Here is a 24,914-nt window from a genome sequence, read left to right as displayed (position 1 = left end):
TCACTCCTAGCTAAACAATGAATCTTCTACCAAGATAGGAGGTGCGACCTAAAAATACAGTGTCCATAGTTTTTAAAATGTGTGACAGTAAAATATACATGGCCACAAATCCCACCCCCAAGCTCCCAACACACTCATGTTGTCATTCTTTGCAATGAGTCTTATGTCACTGGTTTTTCTTTTCTTTCTTTTTTTTTTTTTACCCATCTCATTTTATTCAGAGAGCAGATAATTCTGATCACATGTGATCCAGGAACACTCAAATACTAAATCCAATATAATCAGACATTAGACATTCAAACATCATAGCCAGTGATGCCACACTTGCCTATGATCTCTCCAGTATAAAAGCACATCCACACTTCAGTGGCCACCAAACCATTCAGCACAGCTTCCTTTATTGTGAGCTGTTTGAAGCTACCACTTTGAGCACTACGGACTTTTTTTTTTTTTTTTTTTGGGGGAACCGGGAATTGAACTCAGGCCCTTATTCTACTGAGCCATCTCCCCCGCCCCTACGGACTATTTTTTTCAGGCTCTGAATAGCTGCAGGGATCTCAACAGGGGTTGGAGGAACCAGCTCAACCTTGGCATAATACCAAAATGTGGCCAATTGAGGCTTCGAGTAAGTCACAGCAGTAGTCACTAGCGCTGGGACCTTCTCTGCGAGGTTATGGATGAACTGGGCCATGGTTCTAGGTGGAAGCCACTGGTTTTTCTTATTGGAATGTTCACAGTGTTTTCTGATCAGCCTCTGGTTTTCTTCTCTGACACCTAAGCCAGTTGAGAGGATTTCCTGGTAAAGCCCTGATACCTGTTTTCAGCCCTGATACTGTGTTTTCCTGGGTTTCCCAGACAAAACTGCTCAGCGGATTCACCGTCACTAACACAGGACTCCTAAAGGCAGGACATTCCACAGCCCAGTTTATGGGTCACTAAAAAGCCCCTGCAGAGCTTGGGACCACCTGGTCCCGGCAGCTTCTTCGGGTTTAATTGCAGGAAACCTAAACATAGCCGGGTGCACAGGCCAGGAGCAAAAAGCTGCTTTCAAAGAAAAAAGCGAGGTTATTACAGGCGGCCCTGCTGCAGGCGTGGAGGGCTCTTTGAGAGCAATTAACAAAGCCCCTGCTTCCTGGGCACTCGCCCACAGAGAGGCTACAAGAAAGGGGTCGGGGATGGAGGCGGTTAGCAGAGCCAGCCCACCCGGCTTTACTCATTTAGGGCCCCAGAGATTCCTTCTTCTCCCAAAGGAGAGGAATTCAGAGGAAGCCCAGGCACAAGCACATCACACACCCTCAAGGAGGCACCTGCTCCCCGCTTCTCCTTGTCCTTCCAGCCCTGCACTGCACAGCAGAGCCACCAGCTGTGCCCAACGAGGCCACCAGGCTGAGTTTCTCTGCCACCAGGCTTGGGGACATCAGGCACAGGGTAGATACTCATAGGAGACGAGGAGGCTTGAGGGCTTTTTTTTTTTTTTTTTTTTTTTTTTTTTTTTTTTTTTTTTTTTTGCGAAACTGGGGATTGAACTCAGGCCCTTGCGCTTGCCAGGAAGCGCTTATTCCACTGAGCCATCTCCCTGGCCCCTGGCTCGAGGGTTTAACCCAGAAGTCTGTGCTGGGCCTAATGGTTGGGCTCCGAGGCTCCCTGCACAGTGGGCTTTGGTCACCTATCTACCTTCCCATGGCCCAGGGACCTTCTGAGATCTGAGGTCAGATGTGGAACAAGAACACACAACTCTGGGTACTGTCCAAACTTAGGAAAACATAGCCTAAGGAGCATACTGCATTTGTGTTGTTTAAAAAATTAAAAGCTAAAGGTGGCTACAGCCAGAGGCAAACCCGCAGCTCCTGAGGCTGAGCACAGCACAGGCCAGTCTAGTACAGCGACCGAGGGCAGAAAGGTCAGGCCTGGTGGTGCACGCCTATCATCCCCAGCACTCAGGAGGCTGAGGCGGGAGGATCACAGCCAGTTCAAGTGCAGTCTGATGACTCATTCATCACTCGGGTGGCCACTTAGGAAAGAAGGCAAGCGACAAATGCACAAAAACCTGGACCCTGGAATGGTGGTCCTCATAGAAGAGGACACATTTTAAAATAAGCCCCCATTCCTTCCAGTCTGCCATGATGACTCACCGGTGGCAAGAGTTAAGCCCCTCTTCCGCATGATCCCAAAGGAAAGCAACCCTGCCCCCCAAGCATCCCAAGCATGCACGCACACTGAGAACCCCTACCCTGTGCCACCCTACGCGCACGAGACAGGATGACTGTGGACGATTGTCCCTTGGGAAGAGGTCTTCAGTGAGGCCTCTAATGACCTTGACAGTGTGGAGTGGCTTGAATTCAGACAAGATGCAGACGTTCCCAGAGGGTTAACAAGGAGCAGGGTGCCCAGAAAGCACCTTTCTGAGACCTCTACATTTACTAACTCCATCCACCCGTCCCTGAGGAGCCCAAGCTGGCCCTGGACTTGCCTCAATCCTCCTGCCTCAGCCTCCTGAGTGCTGCACACAGCCATGCACCACTGTGCCTGGCTTTTGATCCCTTAAAAGGATCCCCCCCTCACCCTGGCCACAGGGCTCCTGTTTTGGGAGTTCGCCTACGGTTCCCCTCAGCAGAGTCCTCTGATCTACATCAACTCTTCTCTTGCTCGGACTTGGTATGTTTCTCTCACCCCCAAAGCCCCGGCCCTGTGTGCCCCACATGGCACAGACCTGGCCAGAGTTGTTGCTCCCCACAACCCACAAAAGAGTCAAACCTCAGAGGCTCCAGGGCCAGCCTCAGTCCCCAGAGGGAGCACGCACCGAGCAGGGCGTTGTGGCCGCTGTCATCCGGCAGGAAGCGCTGGTCCACAGCGCACACGAGCAGCTGGTCAGGCAGGCTGGGGGACTTGGCCCCCACCAGCAGGAAGCCAGCGGGGACCTCCAGGGGCTCGCTGGAGACGGACACCAGACGTAGGTCCTTCCCGGCCTGGCAGAACCCTGCAGCGATGACAAGGCCACACAATGCCCAGGCTGCTCGGAGCCGGGGTCACAGAAGCAGACACAGGAGCAGCCTACTATTAGGCTAGGTGCAAAATTAATGAATTCTGAGAGAGAAAATCATATCTGTGCAGAACACTTCACCATAAAGAAGGATAAACTCGAGTTATGCGTGGGAAAATGAATATGTCACATGAAATAAATGAGACACACCAGCTCTAGTAATACATGGCTTCTCTTTTATGAGAAACGCATAGTATAAATAATTTAAAGAGTAAATTAAAAGAGGGCTCATAGGAAATGCAGACAGATCTTTTGCGAATGGGAAGGGGCTGAGAGATGCAGGGGGGTGTGGAAAGGGGAGGAAGAGGGAAGATACTGATGTCCCCGCACTGCCCCCAGGAGTGCAAGCATGTGTACCACAGACACAAGTAAGTATGCAAATATTACAGAATCATAACCAGTTCTGTGGGACACCAATCACAGAAATTATCCACGGTGTTACTGTGCAATACACATGAAGGTCAACAGGAAAAACACATAAGCAAACGATGACAAATTAAAACGCAGACAAGCTGGGCTGGTGGTGTGCTGGGGAGGCTGAGGCAGGGGGCTGTGAATTTAAGGCCTGGGCTACAGAAAATATATTTCCAAAAATGCCCTTTTTTTTAATGTAGGTAAGATAAATCCCTAAGAACTGAGGAGTGACTTCACGGTTTTTTAATATTACATTTTATATGAACAGAGAGGACTTGAGTATTGAGAGACTTGCCCTCTGTCTTTTTTTTTTTTTTTTTTTTTTTTTACAGGGGATGGAACCCAGGGCCTTCTCACTGAGCAGTACCTCCAGCCCCTTTTATTTTTTATCTTGAGGCAGGGTCTCGCTAAGTCACTGAGTTGCCCAGGCTGGGCTAGAACATGGGCTCCTCCTGCCTCAGTCTCCCAGAGGGTAGTGATTCCTGGTGCACACTGCCATGTGCAGCCCTCTGTACCTTTAGAACCCTTTGAATATATTTTGCCTTTAAAACATAAGTTTAAATAAAAAATAAAACATAAGTTTGCACAGCTATCAAGGTAGGAAAGAGAAAGGGCCAGGCTCTGTGTGGCTCTGCCCTCCCAGGGTTCGGCAAGGTGAGGACGCAGGAACAACTGCAGACATCGCCACCCCAGCCTCCAGGAGCGGGAACCTGGCCTCCCTGGAGACCTGAGCGGCTCACAGCCCCTTTTCCTAACGTGCCTATTTGCTTCTGTTTCCTCCAGGATCTCGCTGTCCCCAGATAGCAGTCTGAGAGGCCAAGACCCATCACTGTCAGACAGCAGGACATGTGGACACATGGTACCTGCATGATCAGGCCGACCCTTCTTCTACAATTTGGGCCATCACCTGCTTAACATATTCATTGTCTACATTTTTACAAAAATGTTAAAGTAAAAGACACATTGTCGTGAATCCACCTCAAAATCCTCCCTTCTTCACACACTCTCTTCCCATCGTCCTTGCTGCTTTCCACAGCAGCTCTGGAGTCCTCTTTCCTGAGGGTCTTTAGCTGTGCTGTCATGGCTGCCTTGTTGTCCTGAATAGATTTAAAACATCTCCCTTTCATGATCACTGTGACTTAGGGGAGTAGCCCAAACTCACATGATGCCGATCCGGTGACTAAGGTGGATAAAGACACAGTGTCTCATTTTCTACAAGATGCCTTTCCCTTAGATGGCAATTGGCAGTGACAGTCACCATATTATTGATCACACCTGGTAATGACTGCCATAGACCATGGAGGAGCTGAGAGTGAGTGTGGCATCTGCCACTGGATGGGGCCACCCCTGGGAGCTAGAGACACAGGACAGGCACAGACAGAGCCTGTGGCTCCAGGTGCAGGCCCAGCCACAGCCCAATGGGACACTCTGCTGTGGGCGCTGGGCTGGGCTGGTGTCCAAGAGTGCCAAACAGGGTACACACACCTGTGGACCCAGCACTTGCGAGGCTGAGGCAGGAGGGCTAAGAGCTCAAAGCTTCAAAACATTTAAAATTACAAAAGGGAGATCAACGGTGACTCACCATCCGTGGTACAGCACCCTTCAGGAGGAGACGCCAGTGGGTAGGGATTTGGGGGTCCGTTCGTCTCCAGTCCACCATCTCCCTCCTCTTCCTCTTCCTCATTGTCCACTTGACTGCCCCCTGGACAGAGGAAAGAAGAGAGGGGATTTACAAGGCAGCTTCCATCTAGGTCCTCTCCCTGGAAACAGCCCAGGACCCGGGGGCTGAACCAGCGGGCTCAGGACGATGGCAGGTTCAAGGCTAGCCTGAGCAACTTAGTGACACAGCTACCCCTTGTCTCAAAATAAAACACTGTATAAAGGGCTGGGAACATAGCTCAGTGGGACGCCCTAGATGTAGCCGCTAATATGGGGGGGGGGGTTGCATGAGAGCTGGGTGTGGTGGCACATGCCTGTAATCGCAGCACTTGGGAGGCAGAGCTCTGGAGAGTGACCCACAGCAGTTTAACTCTGATGTCCCCAGCTGTGCCTGATATCCAAGCTGGCATTCTCCCACTAAACTATACCGCTTAGTTCAAGAATACAAAATATCAGTAGTGTGAACCATCGTGTTAGGGCTCAGAAAGCTGTCAAACTCTACATTGCTGTTTATCTCCAAGAGCATGATGTAGCTATACATTGTTCTAAACAAGCAAAACACCTAAGCATGACACACATATATACACAAACAAAAGCCATTCCAGGAAACTCCAATATGATCCAGAAGGCTCCAGAACATTCTAGAACAGGCCCTCTTTCTCTGGCTTTAAAAAACTAGTCAAGGAAAAAACAAATAAATACAAATAAAATAAAATAAAAATACACTTAAGGGAAACAGTATCTTTGGAGGAATGGAAAAGGTAGATGTGGCCAGGAAAGCTTGAAACTGGCCTTGGAACTCCCCCATCACTCCCTGACCTCCACTCCATCATTGCTGTGACTCGAGCTTCTGGGACATCCTCCAAGACCTGGAGGACAGGTCTCCCCTTCCGGCCTTACACCCTGGCACTCAGTACAGTGCCGCACAGAGACACAGAGCTCAGGGCAGCCAAACACTGCCGGTGGCTCTGCCTCACACTGCCAGAAGAACAGGGTCTTCACAGACATGAGCACTATTAAGGTTCTTTTCTCTTAGATGTTTGGGACAGAAATCTTCCTCCCTGACACTGGGAGGTGGCTACACCTCCTCAGCTGTGCTGTCACCTCACCCATCCAGGGCTGGTGGCCAGAAGCCCAACCCAGAATCCTCACTCAAGTTGTAGAGCTCGGACGCCTGCTGCCGCTGCAGCCCAGACTGAAAACAGAAGCTGTCAGGTGCACTTTTGAGTAAAGGGGGCCCCATGCTAATGGCGAGGTAGCAACACCTCAAAGCTGGTGCAGAACTCCCAGCTCCAGACACATAATCTTCGAATGCCTAACTAGTTAAAGGTACCCATGGGCCTGGCAAGATGTCACACATATGTGATCCCAGCCTCTCCAGAGTCTGAGGCAGGAGGACTGCTGTGAGTCCAAGGCCAGCCTGGGCCACACAGTGAGACCCTGCCTTAATAACAGTAATAATAATAATAATAATAAATAATGTTCTGACTGCAAAGCCAACCCTCCAGGACCTCTGAGGAGTGGCATCGCATCATGGGCATCTCCTATTACAGTCGAAAAGGGAGAAGAAAAATCCTAGAAGAGAAGCAGCTGCCTTGCAGCTGAGGCTGCTGGAACTGAGCAGCCGTGTAGTTTGAGGACTCCAGACTCCAGGAGAGACCTGGTAAGCAAGGACAATCTTCAATCTTTGCCTGGAGTCAAAGAGCTTCCCTTGCAGACAGAAGGAGGATTAAAGGTCAAAGGTCTGCCCCAGACATTCCAGCACCTTTGATGGGATTGGCCAGGCCCTGGCCCCAGCCGGCCCTGGCCCCAGCCCAGCCAGACTGGGGCCTTAGCCCAGCCAGACGTTGTGTCACTGAAGTTCCAGTGGAGAGTGGGGTGGGAGCAAAACCCGGGAACTGGGGACATGGGACCACCAGCCAGAGCTCTGGGGTTATGTTCAGTTTTCTTCCAAGAGAAAAAAAAATGAAAAGTCAGAGCTGGCAGCTTTAAGGAGTATCTGCATCTGGTTTAATTAATAAATACTCAGAGCGCAGTGCACTGTCCGGTTGGATAGCCTTCCTCTTGAGAAAGCCAGACTGTGTGGGAAGGCTCTCCTGCCCAAGAAGCAGGTGGGAGTCTGAACGCCAAGAACACAACAATAGGAACCTTGCGAACCCCAACACATAGAGTTAAAATACTAACAGAGCCTGGGTGTCCATCCTCCCATGCCCTGGCCATAAAAGCTCTGGGATAATGGGAGGAGGAGGACGTGGAGGAGGAAGAGGGGGAGGAGGAGAAAGAGCAAGGAGGAGGGGGAGGAGGAGGAGAAAGGGACTGCAGTAGCAGCTGGAGCCAGGCAGACTCAACTGGGATTACCTGCCTGGGAAGACTTCAGGCCACATAAGACAGGGCTCCAGCTGAGTGCCTGGTGTAGGGTGACATTTAGCAAAGGCGAAAAGGGAGGGAGTGAGGAAAGGAGGAAGAAAGAGAGAGGAAGGAAAGGAGGGAGGGAGGGAAGCAGGGAGGGCGGGGAGGGAAAAGGCTTTGTAGACTTTAAGGTACCATTCAAATGCCCTACATTAGCCTCACGCCTGCTGTTCTTCATGTATCCTTAACAGCCAACCACTTCTCACCGTAGAATTCAATGTCCCCAAAAAGTCAGCTGCCCAGACACGCAGTCTCTATAGCCTTTGCTAAGGATTTCTGACCTCCCCCGCCATGTCGAGGTGGTGTTTCTCAGGCCAGAAAACATTGGTGTTTTTGGCATGAGTGCCAGAGAATATTCAGGTTTCCTAATTTGTAGTGTGGACCAAGGGTAATACGTGTTCCTGGCCTCAGGCTGAGCTCCTTGGTCCAGTCCTCAGCTATGCCATCCGCAAAGTTAATGTAAGAAGGACTTTTTTGTTTGGTTGGTTTTTGTTTTCACAGGACTGAGGATTGAACCCAGTATGTTCATACCGAGCAACATACTCAGCCCTCTTTATTTATTTTATATTTGAGACAGGCTCTCACTAAATTGTTAAATTACCCAGGTGGGCTCCAACTTGCCCTCCTCCTGCTTCAGCCTCCCAGGGTGCTGGGATGACAGGCATGCGCCACCGTACCAGCTGGTGAGCACATTTTAAAGGGAGCCAGTGGGCTTCCCTGCTAGGACGCAGAACTGTCTGAAGATTGCTGCAAGTTCAAGGCCAGCCTGGGCTGCATGGTGAGTTCAAGTCGAGCCTAAACTACAAAGCTAGACCCCGTCTCAAATAAATAAGACATATACTTACAAACAGAAATTCTAAAACTGCAGCTGTCACACTATAGAATATTGCGGGCTTACTGTTGACCCAAAAATACACAGTTATTTAAAATTACAATGGTTCGATTCTCTGACTAGTTAAGCAAATCCTAAAGCGAATCACCCTGAGCCTGAAGATTATTTATTTATTCTAAGCACATGATAAATGTGTGAAAGATTGCTCTGAGCTCTTAAAGTGTCTAAAGCGCTGCCTGTGGCTGCTGGTGTAAGAAACTATCCAGGCACCTTTGCAAAGATACACCTCCAGATCACAGGACAGAGAACGGATATAGAGACCTAAAGGTGTGTCAGAAATTCTCACTTACAGCCCAAATGCCGAGCTTTCTTCTGAGGACAGAGGGGCCACTTCAGAACTGCCGAGCCCTGTCCTCACCCTTTCTCCTATTGCTCTAACTTTTATTTCTCCCACTTCGTTGGCTAAAACTTACTCCCAGGCAAGCTGTGCACAGTTCTTTCCTGATGGGCTCCACATTCCCAGCTCGGGTGGCACAGGTAGGCATCTGGCGTTTGTGCCTACTGCACAGAGCAAAAGCAAAGCGAGCCCCTGGCATTCCCTACCTTCCAGCGAGGAGAGCTGCTGCTCGGCTTCCAGGTAGAGCTGGGAGAAGATGGGCCGCGGCACCAGGCTGCTGGAGCGCAGCGAGGCCTCGATGGAGCTGTGCAGCACCTCCTCAAAACGCGTGCTCTTCAGCTGGCCGGCGTAGGAGTTCCCCATCTTGCCGGCCGGCAGAGCAGGCTCACAACAGCATGTCGGTCCGCAGCGCGCAGGAAGGAGGACTGGCAGGAGAGGCGGCTGGGCTCTGCAGGGAGGCTGCAGGAAGCTGTATAAGTAACAACCCTGGCCAGCGCAGCCTCACCCAGCCCGCCCCGGGTGGAGCTGCTCGAAATTGCTCTGGCCCCCCACGGAGGCAGGCGGGCGAGCGGAGCCTGGCCCTGCAAAGGCTTCGCTCTTCCACACCTGCTGCCCATTAGCTCTCCCCGTAGACTGCTCAGTCTAGCAGGTCTTCCCTCCACACAGTCGCCCTACAAAGCCCAGCTTACAAAAGAGGGCAGGAAAATCACGGAATCCACCCCAGAGGAAACACTACTCTTGTTTTTGTTTTCCTATTGTAGCCTCACTGAAATACAATTCATATAACAAAGTATACAACTTGATGGTTTGGGGGATGGTGTTGTGGAACTGTCAGGCAATCAAATTTTTTTGTTATTGTTCTGGTTTTTTTTTTTTTTTCCAGACAGGGGCTCACAGGCAAGCTGGCCTCAAACTTGTCCCAATCCTCCTGCCTCAGCCTCCTGAGTGCTGGGATCACAGCTGGGCATCATCACCCAACTCTGATACAGTCCATTTTAGAACACTTTCACCACCCCTAAGAGAACTCCCATACCTGTCACTAACCAACCCCCCAGCTTTCCTGCCCACTGTGGCTACTCTACCTCTCACTACAGATTTGCTGATTGTTTTATGGTTGGTTGGTTGGTTTGTAGCGCTGGACCTTGAACATCTAGGGCCTTGCACTGAGCTATCTCCCCAACTCTTAATTTTTTTTTTTTTTTCTTTTTTTGGAGGAACCAGGGATTGCACTCACGCCCTTGCGCTTGCCAGGGAAGCGCTTATTCCACTGAGCCATCTCCCCAGCCCCTTAAAATTTTTTTATCATGAGATAAAATCTTGCTAAATTGGGCAGGCTTGATTCAAACTTGCAATCCTTCTGCCTCAGCTTCCTAGAGTGGTGGGATTACAGGCATGGTCCATCACACCCAGCTAGACCAGTTTTTAAAAAGTGTTAATTTGGGGCTGGGGAGATGGCTCAGTGGTCTAAAGCACCTACTTAGAACAAGCTTAGCAAAGCACAGGAACTGTGGTTCAATCCCCCAGCACCACATGCCAGCCAGCCCGCCCCCTGGCGGGCTGAGCTGGACACACACACACACACACACATAAATAAATAAAAATTTTAAAATAAAAAAAAGTGTTAATTCTTCTTTCATATAGTTTTATAAAAAAATATGAGATACAAAAGCAGAAATGTACAAACTCTTCAAGGCAAGAAAGGCTTGGTGTATTTCTTGTGCACTGTGCATTTGACTTTTAAGGTAGGGTTTTTTTTTTTAGTCCAGGGCCTACAGGGTCTCACTACACAGATCAGACTCGCAGTGATCCTTCCTGTTTTCAGCCTCCCAAATGCTGGGATTACGCCACCACGCCCAATCTCAATCAACATCCCAGCATGACCCAGGGGCGGGGCCTGCGTGCACACCGGGGATTTCAACGCCAGTCCCTTATCTGCCTAAGCAGGCACTTAGATTTATTTATTTATTTTTTTTAATATGTTTGGTACAGGGTCTCACTATGCAGCTCAGACTCGTGGTGATTTCCGTTTTCAGCCTCCTCAGAGCTGGGATTATAGGTGTGCGCCACCACACTGGGTCTCAGTGGCCGCTGCACATGCCAGGAGGGGAGAAGGGCACGGTAGGTGGTGACAGGGATTGAACCCCAGTGCTTGCGCTTGCCTAGGCAGGTGCTTAATCCACTCAGCTATGTCACTGGCCTTCTTTTAAGGTAGGTTTGACACGAAATAGCACAAGACACTGCGCTGGCACTCTCCCTGCCTCGTCCAGTACGGCAGGCACACACAGGGCAGGGCCAGGCTGCACACCCGTGAACGTCGCCATCCCTGTGACTCAGGACCAGAGGGGCCAGGCCTTGCCTCCGCAGCGCGATCAGCCACTCTCAGGTGCCCCGCGGTGCCCACAGCAGCGGGGCCTTCGCTCAGGCAGGGGAAGGCACTGGCACCCCACAGATTCTCTGCTCCCCTCCCCAGCAAAACCTCAGTGGAAACCCTTGAGCACTTCCCGCCACCCTGGGCCATGATTCTTGCCCACAGGGCTCCTCACCAGCTCTGCTTCCCACCAGGGATGAGTTGCCAGAGGACTGGGCAGGAATCAGCCTAACAAAGAGCAAGTGCTGCAGAGCAGAGAGACCGGGACCCACACCCAAAGCTCTATCTGAGAGGTCCTGTGTGTATTTTGTTTTCTTTGAATGAAGTGGGGGGTAGGGAGACAGGACCCAGGCCCTTGGGTAGAGCTGCATCCTCCACCCTTTTGCCATTTTATGTTTTCAGACAATGTCTTGATAAGATGTGATGTTGCCCAGAGTGGGCCCTCAAATTTGGGACCCTCCTGACTCAGCCTCCCAGAGTGCCACAATTACAAATATTCCCCACTAAACCAGGTTCTGCCTGCTTTCTTGACCTGCTGCCTACTTGGGGTTGTGAACCCCTATTTGGGTTACTGATGATCAGTTCCAAAGAGCACAAATCCTCAGAGAAGTAAAAGAAATGGAAGCAGAGCCAGGTGTGGTGGAGCACACCTGTTCTCCCAGCAATGAGGGGAGGCTGAGACAGGAGGATCGCTTTGAGTTTGAAGCCAGTCTGGGGTACACAGCAAGACTCTGTCACAGAAAAAAATGGATGAGGGAGTGACAGTGAAGGCTGCAGGCTGTGCCCAGGTCAAAAAAAGGGGTGGGGGGGAGTTTCCAAATTCAGAAAAGATAGAAATCTTTTCCTGCAACCCTAAACAAACCAGAGTAATTTGTTTTGTCTTCCTTTTGTTGCTGTTTATGTTTGTTTGTAGGAATAGGGATTTAATACAGTGTTTTTCCACCAAACTGCATCCCTCGCACTTTTGCTTTTTAATTTTGAGTCAGACTCTTGGGAAGGCACTAAGCGGCCACCTTCCGGTTCAGCCTCCCAGAGCGCGGAATCCAGGTGTGCGGCTCCACCAAGCTTTACTGAGTGAAGCACGCAGAGGAAGGAAAGAGGCCGAGCGCTGTGTGCTAAGGACATGCCTGGCATCACAACAACAGATTCGCACCCTGGGGAACAGGCGCAGAGGCTGCCCTGACCTGGAGGCAAGCTGTCACCTCCGTCTGATGATCCAGAAACAGGATGGGGCATGGGAGCCTTGCCCTAGCCGGGCAGCGCTCTGACACGCACAGCCCGGCCCACCGCACCTGCCTGGCGAGGAGGCTCAGGCTGGGGGTCACGGCAGGCCAGGGCGCAGGAACACGTCTGCCCTTGACTCCTCGGAACCCTGGACTTGACCTGCGTGGAGCCAGAGACACAGACGGAGGAGAACGCCGCTCACGGTCGGACACCAGAACTGCAAAACCCAAATGGAAACAGCTCCTGGAGGGGCATGGGAAACTCACACGTGACCCTAGCTAGCCCCTCAGAGGCCAGGGCAGCTGCCAGGGTTGGAGAAAGAGACCCTGCGCCCACCCCTGGGCTGCTCCTAGCAACAGTGCAGCTGCAGGGTCTCGGTGCAGATCTGGGTCTGTCCCACCCCACTGGCAGCTTCTGACCAGCCAGGCCTGCCTGCTCGAGACACAGCTCCGCCTCTGAGGCAACTGGAACAGGTGCAGGCCTGTTGCTTCCAGGGTACCCAGGAGGGAACATTTTGGCTGGCACTTGACCCCGGCTGCTGATGGGAGTGCAGAGGGACGCAGGGTGGCGGAAGGCTGAGAAGCAGGTGTGATCGGAATGAAGGGCGGGGAACACACAAGGGTGAGAGCTCCCCGGGGCTGCAGGCACCGCACACACAAAGCAGCTTCCAGGGGAGCATGCTGAGGGGAAATTCTGTGTCCAGGAGTGAAAAGCGACATGTCACAGCCACCCCTGCGCTCCCACAGCTCCCAGTCCTGCAGCTGCATCCTGGAGGCAGTTTGTGTGCACATCAGCAGACAAATGAGTAAGGAACATGTGACACTTCCACAGGGGAGCACCGTGCCATCATAAAGAAGGATCAGCTGGAGTCATTTGTAGAAAGACGGACGCAGCTTGAGACCACAGCTGTAAGGGAACTGCATCAGCCTCACGAGTTTCAATATTGCACGGTTTCTCTTAGAAGAGACGCCCAAAGTACAACTGAAGAGTGGAATAAAAGACAGATCCAAGGGAAGAAGGAGAAAGATCTTTAGCAAAAGGGAAGGAGACCTAGAGAAGAAGGAAGGGCAGAGGGATGGGAAGAGAAAAGACTTCAGAGATCTGGTGTGCATGCGCTAGCTGCCTACACTAAAAGTGCTCGTTATGTAGCACAAACATATGCTAATAAAATGTTTATATTTGGGGGGGTTTGAGACAGGATCTCACTATGCAGTCCAGGCTGGCCTCAAACTCGGTGATCTTCTTGCCTTAGCCTTCTGAGGGCTAGGGTGACAGCAGGGGACAGCAACAAGCCCAGGTAGCCTTGGGCTGTGAACAGTGGGAGGCTGAGGTGCCTGTTTGGACCCCCAGGGCCTAGGGTTAACCAGGCAGAGAAGGTGCAGTGTCTGCCTCCACAGCCTCTTCTCCTTTCTGCATACCCTAAATCCATTCGGACCTCAACTGCCCTGCGAGGGGACAGTGCTGGATCCTGAATCCCTGGCCACCTTCCAGGTCTGCAGGGCAGGCCCTCTCCTGCGAAAGTTTTCTCCAAAGCACCCTAAACTCCACCCAAACCCTCTTCCAGCCGGCCATCGGGGGAGGCATCATGGCCAGGTTTCTTCCAGCTCAATACAAAGTTGGAAAATTTGAAAGGGTGCACAACCTTCCCCCCATCAGGCAGGGACGCCAGGGGCCTGTGGAGCCCCAGCGGCCCCAGATATACAACGTGGCCATAAAGGCATTAAACCTGCAGGATGCTTCCTCCAGGCCTGTGAGGTGCAGGGAAACGCATTCTGATGCAGATGCTGCCCCGGGCAGGTGCTGGGGGCGGGGAGAGGAGCGGCTGGGCCAGCAGGGACAGCCAGTGCAGCCACAGAGATGCCTCCAGGACTCACGAACAGAGCAGAGAAGCCAGCAGCTCCCTGCCTCCTCAGATGTTGAAGTGAGAAATGAATGACAGCGGGGAATTTGCAGAGCAAAAGCCAGGAAGACCCCCGCCCGGCTTTCCTGCGGGGCCCACCAGGAGGCACCTCAGGGCTTCTGAGCCGACTCACTAATAAACAATGCCATGTGCCTGGAGGGCACCTCATGCCAACGAACGTGCTGCAGCCTCAGGTGGCTCTAAGGGAAGGGCACCTCACATGCCCCCACCTCATCAAAGCCCCAAGTCCCACGCCCACCGTGCCTATCCTAGCAAGAGCCTCTAAGCTCCCAAGTGGCGCTGACACCCCAAGTCCCTCACACAGTACCTTCCGGAGGACCAGTCAGGCCAGGCAGCCCCGAAAGCAAGCAGGCAGGAGCCGGCAGAGCCCAAGGACAGGAAGTGCCCAGAGCCTCCTCCTCCCCGCTGCGCTGGCAGGTGGAGTGCACCCGACACCAGATAGGGGCGGGAGAGCCCGGAAGGAGAGGCATCCCCCCACACACACAGCACCCAGAGGCACTGTGCCAATGAGTCCCGCTGTCAGAAGGCAAGGGCCACCCTGTGTTTCTCAGAACTGGAGCACAGCTGGGTCACAGTGCTCCCCATTCAGGTACAGGCCGATCTGTCTGTCTAACCACTCCGCCCAGAGAGCCCTCTGCAGCCACAGGAAGGCAGTGTGACTTGGGGTACAAAGCCACAGACAAGATCCGTGGCAAGGACATGGCCCTGTGACGTGGGCAGCCGGCACGCCTGTCATCCCAGCAGTGGGGAGGCTGAGGCAGAGGCTTCACTTTGAGTTCAGGCTGCAGAGCAAGGCTGCTGGCTGTGGCTCCTGCGCCCCCAGCAGAACAAACCCTGTCAGTCACCAGCTCCACTTGAGGAACAGAGCTCTCAGGCACTGACCAGTCCAGCTGCTCCATGGCAGCACTGGGTCACCAGGCACAGAGCAGGCACCAACAGGCAAGGGCACCCAGCAGGACCCAGCCAGGGAACGCAAAGCAGAGAGAGGAAGCCAAGGCCATGTGGGGGCACGGAGGTTGTGTTGTTCTGTTTTCTTGTCCTGGAACTGAACCCAGGAGCTCTGCACCAAGCTGCATCTCTGGCCCCTTTAAAATTTTATTTCTTTTTTGAGACTAAATTGCTAGCTAAGTTGTCCAGGCTGGGTTCAAAATGTGTAACTCTCCTGCCTTAGCCTCCCAGACTGCGGGGATGACAGCCTTAGGCCACCACGTCCTGCTCTATAAAGCACACTTCATCACAGCTAGATCTTGGAAGCTCCCTGTCCATCGATGGATGAATGGATACAGGACATGTGTTCATACACCATGGAGTACTACTCTGCCATAAAAAAGACCAACAAGCCATTTGTAGGCAGTAGATGCACCTTGAGACCATGATGTTAAGTAAAGTAAATCAAACACATATGCTTAATTACTGCATGGTTTCTTCTATATGAGAAACCCAAAAGATAAATAAAGAACAAAGTGAGAGACAGAAGATAGGAAGTAGGGGCTGGTGAGATAGCTCAGTGGTCTAAAGCACCTACTTAGAACAAGCTTAGCAAAGCACAGGGACCGCAGTTCAATCCCCCAGCACCACATGCCAGCCAGCCCCGCCCCCTGGTGGGCTGAGCTGGCCACACACACACACACACACACACACACAAATAAATAATCTTTAAAAATAAAAAAAAAGAAGATAGGAAGTAGGAAGAGTACCTTCGTAAACAGGGACCCCTGGGCAGGATAAGAAGAGTGGGGACATGGTGTCCACACACCTGTCCTGTGAGGACAGCAACCACTGTGCACTGCCAGCAGGGACTCATAGAACATTATTATAACAAAGAAAGACTTTTTAAGAACAAAGCTCTCTTCACTCACTGGGGGGAGCCATAATGATCCCCTGAGCTGTTACTGCTGGGATTCTCAGGGACATTAGGGGCCTGTGGTGGCTGGAACCTCACCTGGGCCGCTGCAGGGGACCCGTGGTGGGGCCAAAGGGCTGCAGAGGAAGCCAGGCAGGCAAAGTCCCCTGGGCACTTGGTCAGAAACGATGTGAGCTGCTCTGTGACAATGTGCTCCTGCATGTCAGCCCTGCTATGTACAAAACTGCGGATTTGCACGTCTGTTTAAGACATGACTGGCTATGAAGCCAGGATGACCCCAAACTCAGAGACTGCCTCAGCCCCGAGTGCCCAACCTGCAGATTTCTACCAACAGATGGATGGTAAGCAAACCAGTTCAGCATCCACTGCAGCCCAACAGAATTAAGCTACTCAGGAGAACGCAAGCCACACGTGTGTGCACGCTCGCACACCTGCCTTGCTCCAGGGATGAGGAGTTGCCACAGCGTCCAGCAGCACTGTCCTCTCTCCTCACCACAGTAACACACGAGCATTCACTGTGGCCAGAGCCCCGCATGCACAGGGCCTCCTCCCATCTCCCTGCACACCACAGGGTGGAGCTCCACACAAACTGCAGGACTCACGCATTTCTGAACCATTACCATGCATGTAGCTGGGCATGGGGCACACCCTTGTAATCCTGCAGGTCCCTGTCTAGGAGCACATGGAAGTCTGAGGCAAGAGGATGGCCACAAGTTCCAGGCCAGCTTGTACTACATATTTGAGTTCCAGGCTGGCCTGTACTTAACATAGTGAGACTCTGTTTAAAAAAAAAAACAACCCACAAAAATACAATGATGAAGCACAGACTTCCTAGCATTTAGGACCAACGTTTTTGGCTCAGATGTACCAGCCTCTCCCTTAACCCCTCTCATCCATCAGCTTGAAGTTATTTTTTTCTTCTTCCACTCACTCAACAAACATTTACAGGATGCAAACATTTGCCCGGGATGCAAAAGGTATCTAATAATCTTAACTTTTCAGAGCCAGGTTTCCTCAGCAAAATAAGGAAATTTGTTTTTTTTTGTTGTTGTTGTTGTTTTTGTTTTTTAAGTATTTTTATTTATTTATTTATTTATTTATTTATTTGTGTGTGTGGCCAGTTCAGTCCACCAGGGGGTGGGGCTGGCTGGCATGTGGTGCTGGGGGATTGAACCATGGTCCCTGTGCTTTTTTGCGAAGCTTGTTCTAAGTAGGTGCTTTAGACCACTGAGCCATCTCACCAGCCCCAAAATAAGGAAATTTGATCATGGGGTTGTCAGAGTGGTGAAGCACTTCTTACGATGTTGGTATACATAGGTGCTCTATAAAGGATAATTTGAGAATTATTTATACTAACAGGGGCTGAGGAAATAACTCAGTAGAATAAGTGCTTACCTGGCAAGCATAAGGGCCTGAGTTCAATCCCCAGTTCCGCAAAAAAAATAAATAAATAAATAAGAGAGAGAGAGAGAGAGAGAGACAGAATTATTCATACTGAAAATAAAACTGGGCATGGTAATGCTGACTTGTAATTCCAGCATGGAAGAAGCTGAGGCAGGGGGTTTGCCAGGAACTCAAGGCCAGCCTGGGTAGCATAGCAAGATACTGCCTCAAAATACCGAAAAGAAAGAAAGAAAAAAAAAACAAGAAGGAAGGAAGGGAGGGAGGGAGGGAGGGAGAGAGAGAGAGAGAGAGAAAGCAAGCAGAAAAGGGAAAAGCCACAGTCGGGCTGTAACTGAGCTTAGCCTCCCATCTCTGCCTGGTGGCGTAAATGCCCACGGGGGGAGGGGGGGTGGATTCACCCCACCCCCCACCCCAGGACCCAGGCATCCAGGTCTGAGGCCATTTGGCCATGCTGATTAGAAGTATTTTGCCCAGTTCTAGGTCACAAAGACCCTGCCGCCACCCTTTATTTTCCCAGGTTATCACTGGTGGTTTCTCTTCCAAAAAGATAGCGAGTGGCTTCACTGCATTTGGGCGCCCAGGAAGGACATAAACTCTGCCTTCGGCTGCAGGTCCCCGCTACAAGCCCATGAGCCCCAGAGGGGTCGTTCCTCACTCCCCAGAGTCGAGCTCCATGAATGTTCACCAATTTCAAGGTCCAACAGGCAGGTTAAATTTTGTTTCTTATTTTCTGAGATAGGGTCTCCCTCTGTAATCAAGGCTGGTCTTGCATGTGGAGCGGCTGAAGCTGGAGCCCAAGCAAGGCCACCCTAAGAACACAGCACCTGAGGAGGCCACACGGGTAAGCTGCTCCTGTCTCCACAACACAGACTGCCTGAGACAAGCCATGTGGACGGGCTGTCGGGTGGAGGTGGACGTGAGTGTCAACCTCCCAGGTGCTGCAGCCCTGGAGCTTCTTCTCCTCCTCTTCCTCCTCCTTCCTTCCCATCAGGAGAGAGGGTTCCATCTGACCTCAGCTTTCTGTATCCCAGCTCGTGTCCTTTTCTCTCCATCCTCACCCTGGGAACGTCAAGAGCTGTGCAGGAAGCAGCAGCTCTGAACTCACAGCAATCCTCCTGTCTCAGCCTCCAAGTGCTGGGGTTACAGGCACGCACTACCACACCTGGCTGGAGGCAGGTTAATTCTCAAGCAGTAAGAGAAAAGATTGATTTTTTTCAGTACAGGGGGATAGAACCAGGACCTTTGCACTGAGCTACGTCCCCAGTCCTCTTTATATTTTTACTTTAAGACAGAGCCTTAGGGCTAGTCAGACAGCTCAGCGGACTAAAGTACCTGCTTAGGCAGAGTGCAGGGACCAGGGTTCCATCCCCAGTGTGCCAAGTTGGTCCCTCGCCCCCAGGATGCGCTGAGATGAGATGGTGATTGAGACTGGGTATGGTGGCATGTGCCTGTAATCCCAGTGCTTGGGAGGCTGAAAACAGGAGGATCACTAGTAGTCTGATCTGTGTAGTGAGACCCTATAGATCCTGTACTAAACACATTTAAAAGAGAGAGAGAGAAAGAGAGAGAGAGAGAGAGAGAGAGAGAGAGAGAGAGACAGAGCCTTGCCAAGTCATTAAGTCACCTAGGCTGGGCTGGAATTTGCATTCCTCCTGCCTCAGCCACCCAGAGTGCTGGAGTCACAGGCACGTGGCACCACACTTAAATAAATCCTTGTCTTTTTTGGATAGATTTGGAAAAGATTTCTGCCGATCATTACCTTCCGATCTTGGAGATAAAAAGTGAGAAAAATGCCTGGTGCTTACGAAGCTGGATCACTGGTGTCTGTGACCTGCTCTTCTGACACAGCGGTAGGGCCCAGCGTGCTGCCTCAGTCGCTCTGCTCCAGGTGCCGAGGGCGAGTCCTTGTTGAAAGCACTCACTGTCATTCCAGCACTCAGGAGGCTGAGGCAGGCGCACTGCCAGAAGTTCGAGGCCAGCCAGAGCAGGACAAGATTTCACATTTGTCCCTCAACCAGCAACTGCAGTGCACAGGGGAGTAAGCCTTCCACAAGGCTAACGGAGAGGGAAACTGAGGCAGGAAGGGCCATCAGCTGCCCTGAGCAGTCAGAGGTTGGTGCCAGCAGGATACGGAGGTGCTGGCTTGGATTCCGTGAGGAACAGGCCACCCTCAGCGCACCCTTGAGGCCCTTGGTGCCCTCTGGAGCCACCTGGGTCCCTGGGAATATTCCAGCTGGGGTTTGTGCGGATGCATTTGCTGCCCGGTGAGATCCACCTCGTGGTCTCTGTAAGGTCCCACCCAGAAGCCACCTGGAGAACGCACACCGGATGGGCCGGCCCTTTACCCTGAAGAATTGGCATGTCACTCTCTTCCTCCCTGACAGGAGGCTCCTCGGCTACGCACACTTCTTTTGGGAGGGGGTCTCTTTGTTTTGATTTTGTTGTGATGGTTTTGGGAGGGGGGTTTCTGAGACAGGGTCTCACTATGTAGTCCAGGCTGACCTCAAACTCACTATGGAGCCCTGGTTGGCCTTGATCTTGTGGAGATCCTCCTGCCTCCCAAGTGCACCACCATGCCTGGTCCTTATTTTATATTGACCACCAGATGAATAGTGATCAATTGCACACAAACATAACTAGAAGCCGGGCATGGTGGCACACGAGGCATAAGAGGAGGCAGGTGGAGAGAGGATAGGGATATGTGGGCGAGTGGGTCAGCCCCCAGCCTGGGACACTGCCTGAGTGGCAGAGACCCGGCTCTTCCACACCCAGGCTGGTCCAGACAAGGGGTAGTGCCAGTCTGCAGCCAGGGCCGAACCTCTCACAGGAGACACAAATGTTCTTGTATCACTACCAGGTATCTGGACAGCCTGTCATTCTGCAAGGGGACGGCATGAGACCAGGAGGCATGCACTACGGATACCTACAAAGCATAGGAAGCCAGACCTGGTACAAGCGCGTGAGCCCAGCCCTTGGGAGGGAGGCTGAGACAGGACGAACGCTGTAAGTTCAAGGCCAACCTGGGCTGCACAGAAAGACTCTATCTCAAAATATCATAGGAAAAGAAGAATTTCGGCTCTGCCTGGAAGGAGGGGAGGCAGACAGAGCTGCTGCACAGGTACCCAGTGCCAGCGGTCAAGTGGGGTACGTTGACTAGGAGGGCTGTGCCGGGGAAACAGCCCTATGTGTGCTGATCACGCCAAGAGGTCACGTCAGTGTCATGTAAGACTTTTTAAAGCCAGTTTAAGTCTAGGGTGGTGGTGCACACCTGTGATCCCAGCACTCCAGGAAGCCGAGACAGGAGGATCACAAGTCTGAGCCCAGCCTTGGAAACTTAGCAACTTTGGCAAGACCCTGTCTCAAAATAAAAATGTAGCTCAGTATGAAGATCCTGGACTCAATGCCAATACAAAAAAAAAACCCCACACCCAACAAAAACAGCATAAAAATTTCTTCCTGAAGAGTTCTGGGCTTAAATAATATGTCTGCACTTGTTCATCCAATTCTTATGTCTCTTCTCACTGTCCCTGAGGTCTTCAGGAGCATGGGCCCTAGGGGATCCAAAACCTGTCTCCTCAGCACTAGCTGAATTCTGGTAATCTGTTCTGTTTCATGAGCACAGCTACTGTTACTTTATAATTTACATTTGATAACATATTTTGTTTTGAAACAGGGTCTCACTATGTAGCTCAGGCTGGACTCAAACTTGCACGGATCCTCCTGCCTCAGCTTCCTGATTGCTGAAATGACAGAATGTGCTACCAGGCCAGCCACATGTGACAATAATATTATTGTTACATTTTTTCAAGAAAGAACGTTTTTAGGGGCTGGGGAGATGGCTCAGTAGAATAAGCGCTTGCCTGGCAAGTGCAAGGGCCTGAGTTCAATCCCCGGTTCCGCAAAAAAAAAAAAAAAAAGAAAAGAAAAGAAAGAAAGAACACTTTTAGAGACACATACAAAAGTGTCTGAGGATGAAAAGATATACTTGAGATTTGCTTTAAATAAGTCAGGCAGAGGGGCCAGGGAGATGGCTCAGTGGAATAAGCGCTTGCCTGGCAAGCTCCAGGGCCTGAGTTCAATCCCTGGTTCTGCAAAAAAAAAAAAAAGTCAGGCAGAGAAAAGAAAAATATTTGAGTATAAATCAAACAACTGTTAGTGTGTTAATTTTTTAACCATAAAATGCGTATGTGGGAGTTCATTATTCTCTTTTCTTTTGTGTGTCTTAGATAGGGTTAAAGTTTGTTAAAAACTTTTTTAAAAAAAGAGTTAAAGTTTGTTTCTTGTTTTTGGTTTGGTTTGCTTTGGTTTGATTTCATTTTTTTTTAATGTTTTATTTATTTATTTGTGGGGGGGTGCAGCTCAGTCCACCAGGGGGCGGGGCTGGCTGGCATGTGGTGCTGGGGGATTGAACCGCAGTCCCTGTGCTTTGCTAAGCATGTTCTAAATAGGTGCTTTAGACCACTGAGCCATCTCACCAGCCCCTGATTTCATTTTGTTTTGAGACAAGGTCTGACTATGAAATCAAGGCTGGCCTTGAACTTACAGCGCTCCTCATGCCTCAGCCTCCAAGTGCTGAGATGACAGGAGTGTGATAATATGCCCGGTTAATTATATTCAAAAGGTGAAAAAAGGTATCTTTTTAAAAGTGGCGTTGGCCCTAGAATCGTAGGGCAAGCGGAGGGAAGTGATGACTTACGGCAAGTCATGGTGAAGGAAATTAACTCAGTTTCAGCTTTTGGGTGGAGATCGCTGTGTCCAAGGCGACACCCTGCAGGGGCCACGTGCACCAGCCAGGTGACAGCAGACAGCCCATCCCAGCAAACACTGACCTGAAGCCCTGCGAGCCTAGAAGGAAAGGTCACCTCCAGTGCGGTCGAAGCCAGACATCCACGGCTGCCGCTGCCATAAAGGAACATTTGGGTCTGTTTTCTCTCCTTCTAAATTTGGGTTTAAACTGCACTGCCCTGGCAGGTCATGCCTGCTCCCGCACGCAGCAGCCACAGCCCCAGCTGTCAGGGCTCAGCTACGAGCCACGCAGGGGCTGCAAGTGACAATCTGGGAACACAGCACACGAAAGGGGGTGGACAGTGGAGGACCAGGCCACCCCAGATGAAAGGAGTAGGAGGCTGTCCTGGAGGAAATAAAAATGTTCACTGCCAAGAATCCACACAGGGGGCTGGGGAAACAGCTCAGCAGAATAAGCGCTTGCCTGGCAAGTTCAGGGACCTGAGTTCAATCCCCGGTTCTGCAAAAAAAAAAAAAAAAAAAAAAGAATCCGCACAGGGGAGCAGAGAGGAAGGAAAGTGGGGCCAGGGCTGAGCCCAGCACAGTGGTGACTGACTCAGGAAAGGCCAGGCAGGGGTTATTCTCCACCCACCCTACTCCATCTCAGCGGACAACAAACCCCAGCTGCACCAGAAACAGGGCTGGCCATGCAACCCTGACCAGCAGTGCTTGTCAGTGTGTTGTGATCTTGTGGGGGGAGGGGTGGCGTAACAGCGTCATGGCATTAGGATAAAGAACACAGCAGCTTGCTGGGCACACCCCTGTCATCCCAGCACTCAGGAGGCTGAGGCAGGAGAGTCTCTGGAGTTCAAGGCCACGCAGATCCCCAAAGTGGAGGAGATGCTGCACAGCAAGGGGCCAACTGGCGAAGTGACTGTAGCCTGCCAGGAAGCTCCTGTCTTGAGTAAAATCACACCCATTTCAGAGCAACACACATGCCAGGCAAGGCCTTTGAGCTAATAAGATGCAGCACACAAGACCACTGCTGCTTTCTCCCTTTCTTTGCTTTCGTGGCTCTGGGGTTGAACCTCGGCCTTCACACTGAGCTGCATCCCCAGCCCTTTCTACTTTGAGACAGGGTCTCCCTGAGTTCCTACATTGCTCAGGCTAGACTCCAACTGGCCATCGTCCTGCCTCAGCCTCCCAGGTATACCCTCTGGGCACAACATGGCCAGAATCTTGATTCCCAGTACCTCCTCTCCACCAAGAGGCGAGGGAAGGACACACGAGGTGTCTCACGACACAGCTCTTACCAGGTTCACAGGGACGGCACAGCCACCCACATTCCTCCCACACACCCCGTGTAGGGTTAAGTGAGCTCCATCTGTGAATGGACACTGAGGTCACTGTCCCCTAACGGTGCAGCCGCCTGGCATCTTTTTAAAGAGTCAGTCCTTGGGGCCGAGGAGATAGTTCAGCAGAATGAGCACTTGCCTGGCAAGTGCAAGGGCCTGAGTTCAATCCCTGGTTCTGCCAAAAAAAAAAAAAAAAAGTCAGTCCCAGGATGGAGCGCAGCACTTCCCCAGAAGCAGGGTGCTAACGCCATCAGCTCTGCCTGCCTCGATGTCCCCAGCACGCTGCGTGGGACTCGGAAATCTCAACGCCCTCTCCGCACCTGTGCACACCAGGCCCTTTGACTGGCCCCTCGCCTAAGTGAAGCTGGAGCCCCAGACCTTCGATCTAGGCATCTGCAGTCTCGGAGTGCTGCCCACCCCCACCCCGACTTCTGGCCTGGCTACACTGTTGCATTCCCACCTACTCCAAGGGTACCCCAGTTTTACAGCACAGAATCCATTTGTAGCTGGCACCATGCTGCACACCCACAGCAGCCTCAAACTTTTGTGATCCTCCTGCCTCAGCCTCCCGAGTGCTGCGATGAAGGCGTGCGCCATCACACCTGGCTCTATGGCAGGGAAGATTTAAACACTCAGAGCAATGGATGCGCACTTGTGTTCTATGCAGCAAATGTCTAAAAGCAGGAGTAAGAGGGTGCCACACACTCGAGTGTCCTTCTGGGGAGGTGGGGACTTCACCTGACAGGGTGTTGCTAAATTGCCCAAACTGGCCAGGTGCGGTAGGCACGTGCCTATAATCTCAGCACTCAGAAGGCTGAGGCAGGAGCATCACTCTGAGTCTGAGGCTGGCCTGGGCTACACAGTGAATTCAAGGCCATCCTGAACTACACAGCAAGGCCCTGTCTCAAAAAACTTAAATTGCCCAGGTTGGCCTTGAATTTGCAATTGTACTCCCTCAGCCTTCTGGGTAGCTAGTAGACCAGGCACATAACAATGAACCCAGTTCATAAAATTCTTCCTTTTTTAAATGTATTTAGGACAGGGTTTACAGAGTGTATAGGGTCTCACTACATAGATCGGACTCCTAGTGATTCTCCTGTTTCCAGCCTCCCAAGAGCTGCGATTACAGGCATGTGCCACCAGGTCCAGTCTTGGTCACTGTCTCAGCGCACCCCGAGGGTGGGGCCAGTATGGCATGTCAGGGGTCGAACCCCAGCCACTGTGCTCTGCCTAAGCAGGCGCTTTAGTCTGCTGAGATATCTGAACAGCCTTCCATAAAATTCTTTTTTTTTTAATTATTTT

The 24,914-nt window shown here is 51.6% G+C and overlaps 2 protein-coding genes across 2 annotated transcripts in view; both read right to left on the bottom strand.

The window, feature by feature from the left end:
* Greb1 (growth regulation by estrogen in breast cancer 1) overlaps positions 1–22,314 on the bottom strand; it is a 62,036-nt gene extending 39,722 nt beyond the window's left edge. Inside the window, exons 1-4 of the mRNA XM_023702416.1 lie at positions 22,229–22,314; positions 8,958–9,210; positions 5,037–5,156; positions 2,711–2,977 (exon numbers count right to left, since the gene is read on the bottom strand). Coding sequence (XP_023558184.1) covers positions 2,711–2,977; positions 5,037–5,156; positions 8,958–9,114 — 544 coding nt within the window. The 5' untranslated portion in view covers positions 9,115–9,210; positions 22,229–22,314. The remainder of the gene's footprint in view (positions 1–2,710; positions 2,978–5,036; positions 5,157–8,957; positions 9,211–22,228) is intronic.
* On the bottom strand, positions 297–691 carry LOC101586188 (ATP synthase subunit g, mitochondrial-like). Its single transcript, XM_004642330.1, has 2 exons — positions 520–691; positions 297–439 (listed from the first exon to the last, which is right to left on the bottom strand). Exons 1-2 carry the CDS (start codon positions 689–691, stop codon positions 297–299), a joined length of 315 nt encoding a protein of 104 aa, XP_004642387.1.
* Positions 22,315–24,914: the final 2,600 nt, after the last annotated feature.

Source organism: Octodon degus, unplaced genomic scaffold, assembly GCF_000260255.1.
Source record: "Octodon degus isolate 3935 unplaced genomic scaffold, OctDeg1.0 scaffold00151, whole genome shotgun sequence".
Classification (NCBI taxonomy): domain Eukaryota; kingdom Metazoa; phylum Chordata; class Mammalia; order Rodentia; family Octodontidae; genus Octodon; species Octodon degus.
The sequence above is the reverse complement of the archived record's forward strand: the minus strand, read 5'-3'. Positions and strand labels throughout refer to the sequence as shown.